Source organism: Carassius auratus, unplaced genomic scaffold (assembly GCF_003368295.1).
Source record: "Carassius auratus strain Wakin unplaced genomic scaffold, ASM336829v1 scaf_tig00013688, whole genome shotgun sequence".
Taxonomy (NCBI): domain Eukaryota; kingdom Metazoa; phylum Chordata; class Actinopteri; order Cypriniformes; family Cyprinidae; genus Carassius; species Carassius auratus.
In genome coordinates this window covers 106,743-119,115 of record NW_020524428.1, presented here as the reverse complement: position 1 = coordinate 119,115, position 12,373 = coordinate 106,743, and the positions used below count along the sequence as shown (strand labels likewise).

Below are 12,373 nucleotides of genomic sequence, written 5' to 3'. Positions count from 1 at the left end.
TGGAAATATGGCTGTACGTAAACTTTGCAGTGGGCAAAAAGGAAAAATCGCTAAATGTGTTAATTTGCGTTAACAAAACTAGACGATGACTTGACTTGAAACATTTTGGACCTTACATTTTTATGTAAATCATCAATTGGGTTTAACAAACAATTTACACAATAAAAATCGATAAACAGCCACACATTTTTCTGTTAATTGTTTTAACAATTTACACCATAAAAATCACTAAATTGTTACTTTATGTGCATTGTTGCATTGAATGCGACAAATGATCTTAACAACCATTTCACACTTTTTCTAAACTGTTGCTAAACTGAAAAGCATGAAAAGTTAAACCGTGAAATACACAATGACCTGACATTAAATTGTTGCGTTAAGTTAATTGTTGCAATTAAAATCTTTTTTTTTTTTTCACAAACATTTTATATCTTAAAAAAATTACCTAAACTTTTGCTAAATTGTCGGTTTAATTTAATTGTTGCATTGAATACAACAAATGGTTTTAACAATAAAAGTACACCATAAAAATCCCGTAGCTGTCCCTAAATTATCGATTAATGCTAACTGTTGCACCTTTATGCGACAAATGGTTTTCACAAAAAATTTACACCATAAAAATCACTAAAATGTTGCTAAATTTTCGCTTTACGTTAATTTATGCATTGAATGCAACAATTGGTTTTAACTAAATTTACACCATAAAAATCACCCCAAAAAAATCTTATAATAATTCCTTACATTTTATATAGCGCTTTTCTGGGCACTTAAAGTGCTTTACATAGAAGAGGGTAATCTCCTCAATCTTTAAATTGTTGCTATGTTAATTGTTCTGTTGAATTCAAACAAATGGTTTAAAGTTTACGCGTTAAAAAGCACTAAACTGTTGCTAAATTATCACTTGATTGTTGCATTGAATGCAACAAATAGTTTTAACAAATTATTTACACATTAAAAATCACAAACTGATGCTAAATTGTCATTTTGTTAATTGTTGCGTTGAATTCAATAAATGGTTTTACGAACAGTTGACACCATAAAAATCACTTGACTGTCCCTAAATTGTCACTTTGTTTGTTGCACTGAATGCAGTAAATGTTTTTCACAAAATGTGCACTCTAAAAATGACTGAACTGTCGTTAAAATTGTTGCTTTACGTTAACTGTTGCATTGAATTAGACAAATTACATAAGAAAATGTACACCTTGTTCTGTTTAGTAAGTTATGCTCTTGCAGCCTTGTTTTCATTTGCGTAAAATTAAATAAGCTGCCTACCCTAATTATGGCTTATTCATTATGATTTTTGTCTATAAAGCATGGTAATTTTCAACAAAATACATCTTCAGCATACACACTTCAGCATTGTTGGAAAGTCCTAGGATGTCTGACATACCTGCTGCCTTTGACAGACCTATTCTAAACTCTGTGCTTTATATATTTCTGACGATATTCTGGATTTGGAGCAAACATCCCTTTAAGACTTCAGAACTGAGTGTCAGTCCTTGTATTATTGCTGTTTGACTCTTTCCTGTCCTTTGACTATGTGTGTGTGTATAAGCCATATGTTCTCATATCTCAAAAGTGTTCATGTCATTGGTTGTATGTTTGCTAATCTGCTGAGCTCTCTGAAACTGTTGTGATCTAAGAGAGGTTTAGAAACAACTGAAAGCTTTATTTTTATATCCCGACTCCGATTTGGAGTTCCCTTTTTGCTAATGTGTCATCTTAAATTTGTAGCTCTCATTTGGACCCATGTGTAAAATGTGTTGATGTGCCAAGAAACAGCAAGGAGCTTGCATTGCTTTGTGAGTTTTGTAAGTAGATTGGATATTTTCCTAATTCCCTTTTGTTTGAAATAAAACTGGGCTTATTCACTTAAAGCTTCCAATATCTTCAGGACGAAGTCTACTGAAGTGGCCACCCTTTTGAGATCAATAAGCCATTTCCACTTGGATACGCTCGCTAAATCTCTTTAGTGTGGCTAAAAATGGCCTTCGCACATCGAGTACAGAAAAACAAAGGTTTAAAAATATAACCAATGTTGTTTTATTGCCATTCGTTGTTTCATAGAGATGTTCACAAACATTGTGCGGATCACTCGGATCTGACAGATAGATTGAAAATGGTAAAAAAAAAATGCATTTGGAATTACTCATTAGTCATGTACTGGGTGCTCAGGTTTCTTCATCATGGATCTCTATGGCTCACAAAAATTCATACATGCGCTGTGATCAATGCCCCCCAAAGATTTAGGGGAATTGACATCATCCTGAGCAACCCGGTCCACTTTCTTTGGTCTGAAGTTCGTAACTCAACAACAGCTTGATGACTATTTCAAGTTTGCTGTTGATTTTTGGACATACATTACAGTCGCGCACATTCACACTTTAACATGTAGTGGCATCAACAAAAACAAGAGATATGAAAGTATACAAAGGTCCAATGTTAGACAAATGGTTATACATAAATATAGCTCAGGCTGTCGTACAGTGCAGTTACTGTGATGTTCAAGAAACGGTTTTGCCATTCTAGCACCAAAATTACTTTGTTTACAGCCTTTGAAAACAGTCCAATGTTGCTGGTCATGGCAAATAAACTACAGTATTATGATGATCAATGGACAAGCTCATGTAAACAGTGATGTCTGTCACATAGTGCTCCGTGACAGTAAATTAAGGATGCTGTGATCATTAATTGTCCATATTAAATGGAAAAACAAAGTCAACAGCCCTTAAAAGCTATTTATCAAATGTTTACAAGTAAATATTTGGTTTGGTAGTCTTGATGCTCCAGAATACAAAAGAAGTAATACAAACAAAATCTACATTTCACTTTAAAATATACAATTAAAATTTTCAACAAGATTTGACTCAGCATTGAGACAGTACAAAAGACAATCACACATAAAATAAAAAACAAAATAACTTTGAAAATGTTACGTTTGCGATCCAGAAATCAGTTTGTGGTACAGCGTAAGTTGGAAACTTAGCACCTTGTTTGCTCGAGATTACTGAGACACTAAGAAACGATCATTGGTTTGTCCCCACACTTGAAAGTTGAAAATGTGTGTTTGCATGTCCACATCTGGAGTGTTTTGGAGGATGGCTTGCCAAACAAACCTTATGTACCATTGAGACTGCACGTCTCCAGCTGCATCAAAAATGGCCTCTGGTTGGTTTACCCAGCAGGCTTCCAGTTCTCCATTCATATGTGCTCTGTTTGCGAAGTACGTCTTTGTCAAATACACCGACAAGAGCACACAAGTATGGAGAAGAGAATGGTTCAAATGTGAATGCCAAGTTTGTGCAACATCACATGCATATTTGAAAACCCTTTGGACAGTTGCTGCCATTTTTGGAATGAAATTTCCCTGATTAAATACGCAGAGGAGGCCCAGTGCAAATTTTGAGTGTTTAGCACCACTCCTGTCTCAACTGCCACACAGATGTGTGTGTGTTCTTGTCTATGTGTGTAAAATGAGGTAACGCAATGTGGCAGCCCAAGCAAAAACTCCAGGATATCCAAGAAATCTTATGTAAAAAGATGTGTTTCAGTCTCGAGAACCTTAAGCTGTTTGAACCCTCGACTGTTAAAACTTGAACAATTGTCAAGTAAAATACTTGACAAATGATTCTAAATACTGAATGGAATAAACGTTGACCCCAGTTTGCAGTGAGTTATCAAGGTGAGTGAACGGTCATTATATTTTTCATCTATAATGCATCGTTTTTATGTGCACTAAAGACTGAAATGTGATTTCATGATAATTTTGACAGTTTACAACTGTAAAAGCCATACTAAAATTAAATAGATTGTCTGATTGGGCGCTAATGCTAGTGCGAATGCATCCTGCTAATTTAAGATTGTATATGTACATATTCCACCCAACCTGGTGGAATCTGTGGGGGCTGACATGAAAACAAACCCAAAACATTGCAATAAATGGACACAGTCTTTCAGAGCCAATGCCCTGCAGTGAAGGGCACAGGGTCAAGGGTCAGTCTCAGTGCAGGTGGATGTGCAGCTTGATGCGCAGTGCATCGCCGATTTCACCTAGCAAATAGTCGCTGTCGTGCTGGTCCTCTATTTGCTGAAGTTTGTGAGGACCGAAAATACGCAAGCTAGCGATCTCCAGACGGTACAAACCTGGAGGGGGTGGCTTTCGGCCAAGCCGCAGAACACTCTTCCCATCGCGACGCTCCAGAATGCGGAAGTGTTCTCCTTGGTTTCCGTGCGTTATGACGTAGCGCACGTGGTGCTCAAGCGGCTCCAGGGCTGGAAGCAATTCAAGTAGGGGTTCCTTGTTTTGCAGTTGCGCCAGACTCAGGTTCATTGGGATTGAAGTCTGAACATCCAAGCTGGCCATACTCACCGTCTCCTAAGGTCAGGACAGAACAGTTGGAAACATTAGAAGAAGCTTCAGACAGATTTTGACCTAAGTCTTATATACTCTTTATAGAGTAAGGAATTGAGGTCAGGGCTAGCACTGTGACCATATTAAAAACATGATGGCTACAGAGAGAGGGACAGTACTCAAAATGTACCTTGAGATCATTATCGCCAGCATTACGCCTATGGCGACCTTTCTTCCCAAGGTCACCATTGATCTTGCATTCATAGCAGGCCTCCGGTGACAGTGACTCTTCGTCATCCACTCCCTCCGAGCCAAACTGACCCTGGAAGCCCACTCCTGTGACGCAGTGCCTAGAAACGAAAAGGTTGAAACATTATTTTTCTTTAACTTCTGTAATTATTCAGCTTAGGCCAGGAATGTCCAAATCCGAACCCTGAAGGGCCAACAACCTTTACTGCAAGGATCTCTAACCCTGCTCCTGGAGAGATACCATCATGCAGACTTCAAGTTCCAACCCTGCTCCAACACACCTGTCTGTAATTACCAAGTAACCCTGAAGACCTTGATTACCTGCTTCAGGTGTGGTTGATTAGGGATGTGGCTGAACTCTGCAGGATGGTGGCTCTCCAGGAGCAAGGTTGGAGACCCCTGCCCCTGCCCCTTCCTTGAAGTTTTTGTTATCCTGAATACCTTTATTACCTTGGTTCACAATACTTGGGGTTGGACATAAATTCTGAAGGACAGTGGACCTTGAGGTCCATGGAGTCCACAAGACTGTAGTATATCCCATGTTAGGATTCAGAAGGATTCCTGTACCATTGTTAAGCCCATGATGGTGGGACTCCACGGTAGACTGCTTGACAATCTATATAGGAGTGTGTCACCAAAACGTGAACTCGAACGAGGGATATGAGTAGAACATGGCAAAAGTATGAAGACATCCCTTTCCGATCTCTAAGGATATACCTGAACCCTTTTGAACACTTTAGAATGTAAACTACGAGCCAATCCTCTCTGACTGGAAGTAAATCCCGTGGTTGTGCTCTGATATCTAAGAGAAAGTCTTGCCAGTGACTTTGCTTAGCTTGGATGTACTTTGGCTTTATAGAAGGGATTGCCAACTTCATGCCACTGTCTGATAGAACCTAGCTCCAATCCAAATAAAAAAAAACTGTAATTTATGTATTCCTAAAGACTTCGGTTAGATTGTTTTAGGTGCATTTAATAAGGGATGGAGCTAAACTCTGCAACTCAGTGGCTTTCCAAGATTAGGGATGCCCTCCCTGCTATATACAGTATGTTCAAACTATTTGCGTGACCAATCCTTCTTAGACTTTAGCTCTTAAACTAGCTAGTGAAGAATACATCCAAGTGGGTACGTTGGAGAAAGCTGGAGCTGAACTTTTGAAGAAAGTGCTTAGTTTTTGCTCGAAGTTTATCGGGGTCTTAAATACTCACCCTTGTCCTGCTCGGTAGAAGCCTCCAGGACATCCGCACAAGTATCCACCATCAGTGTTGGAGCAGCCATAGCTGCAGGGGTTATTGTTCAAGCCACATTCATTAACATCCTGGCATCCACCAGCAGAGGGCTCAAAATCGAAACCTGACGGGCACACGCATTTATAGCTGCCCAGAGTGTTATAGCAAGACGCAGATCCACAGGCTTGATTTCCGGAGCATTCGTTCTCGTCTAGGGGGAAGGAAGATGGAGAAATTAGAACGGCACAACAACAAACAAACAAAAAAAAAAATCACACTTTATCGTTGTAGAAATACTTACCCACACACTGGTTCCACTGGTAGTGCTGAACGTAACCCTGCGGGCATCCACAGCGATATCCTCCCATCATGTTCTGGCAGCCGTGCTGGCACCGGTGGTTTCCACCACATTCATCAACGTCTGTAAGAAAGAAAGAAAGTAAACAAAACCAGGTTAGCATGTGTTTCTAATACATGGTGGCGTAGGGTGGCCGACCACCTTTTCAGCAATTTTGGATCCGGAAGTATTTTTTACATTCATTTTTCCAATTGGGATTTTGAAAAATGCTTCGTTAAAGTGTTATAAGCCATCAACCAAAACAAACAATTCCATGAAGCATAAAATAATAATTCGGCCAATAATTTGCGGACTTGTCCTTTGATACAATGCTCATCATTGGAAGGTGCAGCCCAATTTTTGTGTCCACACAAATAACAGAGCAAAGGAGGCACTGTGATTGTCGAATATGCTTTAAAAGCTGTGCGCGAGACGGAGTGGAACACAGAAATAGTAGTAAAGTAAAGAAGAAAAAAGAAGAAGGGGAAAGTCTCTGGGGTATATTTGTAGCAATAGCTATTGTATGGGTCAAAATTATTTTTCTTTTATGCCAAAAATCATTAGGATATTAAGTAAAGATTTTGTTTCATGAGGATATTATGTTGATTTACTACCGTAAATATATCAAAACTAATTTTTGATTAGTAATATACATTACTAAGAACTTCATTTTGGACAACTTTAAAGGTGATTTTCGCAATATTTAGATTTTTTTGCACCCTCAGATTCCAGATTTCCAAATACCGTATTTTTCGGACTATAAGTTGCACCTAAGTATAAGTCGCATCAGTCCAAAAATACGTCATGATGAGGAAAAAAACATATATAAGTCGCACTGGACTATAAGTCGCATTTATTTAGAACCAAGAACCAAGAGAAAACTTTCCCGTCTCCAGCCGTGAGAGGGCGCTCTATGTCTTCAGTGTAGACTACAGGAGCACTGAGCAACATAGAGCGCCCTCTCGCGGCTGTAGACGGCAATGTTTTCTCTTGGTTCATTTCTCCTAATTCATGTCAAATTAATTTTGATAAATAAGTCGCACCTGGCTATAAGTCGCAGGACCAGCCAAACTATGAAAAAAAGTGCGACTTATAGTCCGGAAAATACGGTAGTCGTATCTCAACCAGATAACAAACCACACATCATGGATAGTAGTTTTCCCAACACGAATTGTGTTGTTAAACACAATTATGAACTAGTGTGAACTGATGGATTCAACAAAAGCATATACAAGCGATCAACAACCTTGGAGCTCACGATTTTGCTGTTTAATGCAAAATAATTTCACATGGGCCCAAAATGCGAAGCCTACCGTCGCAGTTGATTCCTGTGGTGTCCAGAGAGAAGCCCTTCTGACACTCGCAGTTGAAGCTGCCCGGGGTGTTGAGGCAGGAGGCGCGGGAGCCACAAACGTTTGGCTGATTGCTGCATTCATTGTTGTCTAAGAGATGAAGCATAAAGGCAGTTTTATCTCCAGAATGACCCGTTCAGTTATTTAGCAGGCTTGAGTTCATATCACTCACCTATGCATGCCGTCTGGTGCTGCATGAAGCCTGAGGGGCATTTACAGGTGAAGCCACCGATCGTGTTGACACATAGGAACTGACAGTTGTGTTGCTTGGTTGAGCACTCGTCCAAGTCTGGGATCAAAAAAGCATTTTTATTGGTTTTTAATTAGCAGACATTGGGTTGATCATTGGCACGGATTATGACTACAACCAGATTTATAAGCAGATCTTATCCCAACATGGAAAAAAGTAACCATTAATTGTGAACTAACCTTTGCAGGTCTTTCCATCTGGTTGTAGGATGTATCCTCTGGGACACGAGCACAGGTAACTTCCTTCGGTGTTTTTGCACAGGAAGTTACATGGTTTGGGCGACTGAGAGCACTCATCCATATCTAATTGAAAAGCATCAAGTATTGCATCAAACATAGTCTTTTAGAACAGTGTAGCACTTAAATACGGTGAGCGAGGAGAACGTACCAACACAGGAAGTGCCAGTGAAGTCATTGGTGTAACCCACGTTGCAATGGCAGCGGAAGGAGCCGACGCTGTTGATGCACTGGCCGTTCTTACACAGGTTAGGCATCACCTCACACTCATTGATGTCTGCAAAAATACAGTAGATATGGTATCCATATATGCTTTCCTAAATCTAAAAGAAATGCCTAAATTTCAGTACTTAACTAAACACCTGTAGCATTTGTTGTTTAAGAACAGTACTCATATTAATATTGTATTATTATTATTATTATTATTAATAAATTAATGTGTGTGTGTGTGTTTACAGTATATATATATTAGTACTGTATTAGTAAAATATGAACATTCATATTAAATATATTTCTAATATTTCTAATTTGTATAATTGGTCCAAGATGATTAATATTATGATAAAAAATTCTAAATAATATAAAAAAAATATATATTTTCTGTATTTATATAAAAGCATGAAATAATATTTAAATGCATAAATAAATACCCATAAATTAATTTGAAATATTAATAAAAACATGATTATAAATATATATTCCATATCTTTCGAAATATATTTGATACTTAATGTATAATTTGTCAAAAAAAATATTATTATGATAAATTATTTACTATAATATATTTATTCAAAAATATTATTAATGCAATTATTTATAATTATAAACAAACATGGAAAGTAACACATTTGCTAAATAGATATTTAACAAATGCATTTATAAAAGTGTCAAATAAATAGTCCAAAGTAATTTTAAATCAGTTTCCACATCATTGCATTGGTCTAAAAGAAGCAAAGCAGTGATTTTCTTATAAAGACTGGTCATCTGTTTTTATTTTCCCAACTGTCGCTCAGTGAAATCTCTGTAAAGGCGTTCAGGAGTAACCTCGGCCGTCAGTGGTGTATCCGGGTCCGAGGGGACACATCTTCTTGTACTGGATGGTTCCAGGCAGAGGACAGAGTTCACACATCGAGCCCCAGCCGCGGGCACCGTTACAGCAGCACTCCGACTTGGTGACGGTGTTTCGGTTGGTGGACGACTGCTGGCACATCGTCTGCAGGACCTCCGTGAAACAGAAGCCCTTCCTGTTATCTGACAACCACAACAGGCCAGTTAGACAGAAAGAGCCATCTCAGTCAAATGCAGTTTAATTGGATTTGTACTCTTACCGATGCACTCGGTGCCCGTGGAGCTCGGCTCGAAGCCATCGTTGCATTCGCAGCGGTAGCTTCCCACCGTGTTGATGCAGCGGCCGTTCTTGCAGATTCCCGGCTTGCTGCGGCACTCGTTCAGGTCTGCCAGAGTCACACAAGAGACAGAGCACCATCAGCACATACCATAGAAAAGAGACTAAGTTACTGTCAAATTTTTATTATATCCAGCATACATTACAGATAACGGTTTATGTCAAATCTAACAAAAATGCATAATTGCATAATATATGACACAATATTACTTATGCATTAAACATTATTAGTATTAATAATTTATTTATATTGCATACAATATATTATTACTATATACATATTATATGCAGTTATTATTTTGTTAATTTTGCATGTAATTTTAAAAGTTATTATTAATACTATTACTGTTATTTAAATGTTATTAAAATGCACGGTAAACAAATATATAAATGATACATAAATTACAAAAAAAAATGTATGGATATTACAAAAACTATTAAATAAAAACAAAAATTATTACATTAATGTTATAAAAATCCTATAAAAATTTACCCTATTAAACTGTTTGACAAAATACAATACTTCAGTCACCCAAGTTTATTTTAATATTGCATAGTAGTATTATTACTATATAAAAATTTATATTTCGTAATATATATGTAGTAACTATTGTTTTTTGTCTATTTACTAGGGTACATTTTTTACATGCATAATAGTTATATAATAATAATTTAATATTTAATTCAAAATTCATTTTAAATAATTTGACAAAATATTTATTTGTCAAAATGACAAAATAATTTATTTGTTAGAAAAATTACCCTACCAAATATACTTTGACAAAACACAATATTTACTACATTCAGTGTGACGCCAATAAAAACAAACCATATTCTTTGAAGAAAGTGTGCGATTCCTCATCTCCGCCTATATCATTATAATTATTTTTTTTTGTTCAGTCCAACAGTCCACACACACACACACATACTTTCTCACCCATGCATCCATCTCCGTCGGGGCGGCGTGTCATGCCTGGAGGACAGATGCACATGAAGGTGCCGATCTGGTTTTTGCAGGCCATTCCTCTGGAGGCGCAGTCGTCTAGCCCTTCAGCGCACTCGTCCTGGTCTGCAGAGAGAGAGAGACTGAGCGATGATGGCCTGTGTGTGTGTGTGTGTGTGTGTGTGTGTGTGGTGAATCAGTCGCACTGACCTCGACACATCCGGTTGTCGTCTCGCAGCACGTATCCCGTCGGACACATGCACTCGTACGAGCCGAAGGTGTTGACGCAGCGGAAAGCGCAGAGCAGTGGGTTCACCGCACACTCATTGATGTCTGACACACGGAATAAAGAGAATGTAAGAGAAATGTGTCAACTATATAAAAAAAAATCACCTTAAAACAAAGATAATTTTCTTAAGAAGAATAAGAATTAAGTGTCATTTTATAGATAGAATGTTTTCAATTTACATTACATACATTATAGTTTTAAATTTTACATCATAATTTACTATATGATTTAATATATAAAAATATATTTATCATTTATGATAGACTTTCAAAATGTTGCATTTGAACTACTTTCCCCCCCATAAAACATGTATACATTCTTAGAGCAAAATTTATTAACTTAAGAAGCATGATTGTGTAATATATCAGTACTTTTATTAAAATGCATATTTAAAAATAAATGCACATAAAACCTTTAAATTATGTATAGCTTAAAAATTATGCTTCTTAGGTAAATTAATCTGGTATATATATATATATATATATATATATATATATATATATATATATATATATAAATTTTCCTCATAGAATGTATAAAACTTTGTATAAAATTATTTGGTATTATATAAAATATCTTAAAATGATTCAATTTCTTTTATTAAATTGCTGGATTTTATTGTAAACTTGTGAACAATTATTAAATTAAACACATTTTATTAAATGATAAAAAAATATAAGTATGCCTGTAAAAATGATTTTTTTTAAATGATTGTGGAATACAGTGCAGCTTATATCCTAACCGTACCTTCACAGGTCATCATGGGTCCGGGTTCGAAGCCCTCCTGACAGGAACATTCAAAGCCACCAGGAACGTTTGAGCACGTACCGTTTCCACAGGGGTTTCCGATCGAGCACTCGTCCGTATCTGTCCAATTAACCATCACACCGTTAATAACCCTCCTGCCAAACTCTTTTATTATCAGCTTAATAGTTTTAGTTTCTGAGGGATTTGAACCCACAAACTTCTGATCAAGTGTTCGTCTGTATCTGTCTAATCAACCACCAGATTGTTAATAACCCTCCTGTCAAACTTGTTTATCATTGGCTTAACACTTTTAGTTTCTGAGGGATTTGAACCCACAACCTTCTGATCGAGCGCTTGTCCGTATCTGTCTAATCAACCATCAGACCGTTAATAACCCTCCTGTCAAACTTGTTTATCATTGGCTTAATACTTTTAGTTTCTGAGGGATTTGAACCCACAACCTTCCAATCGAGAGCTCGTCCGTATCTGTCTAATCAACCACCAGATTGTTAATAACCATCCTGTCAAACTTGTTTATCTTTGGCTTAATACATTTAGTTTCTGAGGGATTTGAACCCACATCCTTCTGATCGAGCGCTTGTCCGTATCTGTCTAATCAACCATCAGACCATTAATAACCCTCCTGTCAAACTTGTTTATCATTGGCTTAATACATTTAGTTTCTGAGGGATTTGAACCCACATCCTTCTGATCGAGCGCTTGTCCGTATCTGTCTAATCAACCATCAGACCGTTAATAACCCTCCTGTCAAACTTGTTTATCATTGGCTTAATACTTTTAGTTTCTGAGGGATTTGAACCCACAACCTTCCAATCGAGAGGTCGTCCGTATCTGTCTAATCAACCACCAGACTGTTAATAACCCTCCTGCAAAACTCTTTTATTATCAGCTTAATACTTTTAGTTTCTGAGGGATTTGAACCCACAACATTCCGATTGGGCGCTCGTTTGTATCTGTCTA

The 12,373-nt window shown here is 37.3% G+C and overlaps 1 protein-coding gene across 1 annotated transcript in view; it reads right to left on the bottom strand.

Moving 5' to 3' along the window:
- Positions 1 to 4,003: 4,003 nt before the first annotated feature.
- Positions 4,004 to 12,373, bottom strand: part of LOC113074100 (fibrillin-2-like) — a 71,981-nt gene continuing 63,611 nt past the window's right edge. The window contains exons 53-65 of the mRNA XM_026246822.1: positions 11,393 to 11,512; positions 10,567 to 10,689; positions 10,351 to 10,482; positions 9,337 to 9,462; positions 9,053 to 9,259; positions 8,160 to 8,285; positions 7,952 to 8,074; positions 7,695 to 7,811; positions 7,484 to 7,612; positions 6,135 to 6,254; positions 5,813 to 6,044; positions 4,545 to 4,704; positions 4,004 to 4,378 (exon numbers count right to left, since the gene is read on the bottom strand). Of these exons, the coding sequence (XP_026102607.1) occupies positions 4,004 to 4,378; positions 4,545 to 4,704; positions 5,813 to 6,044; positions 6,135 to 6,254; positions 7,484 to 7,612; positions 7,695 to 7,811; positions 7,952 to 8,074; positions 8,160 to 8,285; positions 9,053 to 9,259; positions 9,337 to 9,462; positions 10,351 to 10,482; positions 10,567 to 10,689; positions 11,393 to 11,512 (2,090 nt within the window). The remainder of the gene's footprint in view (positions 4,379 to 4,544; positions 4,705 to 5,812; positions 6,045 to 6,134; positions 6,255 to 7,483; positions 7,613 to 7,694; positions 7,812 to 7,951; positions 8,075 to 8,159; positions 8,286 to 9,052; positions 9,260 to 9,336; positions 9,463 to 10,350; positions 10,483 to 10,566; positions 10,690 to 11,392; positions 11,513 to 12,373) is intronic.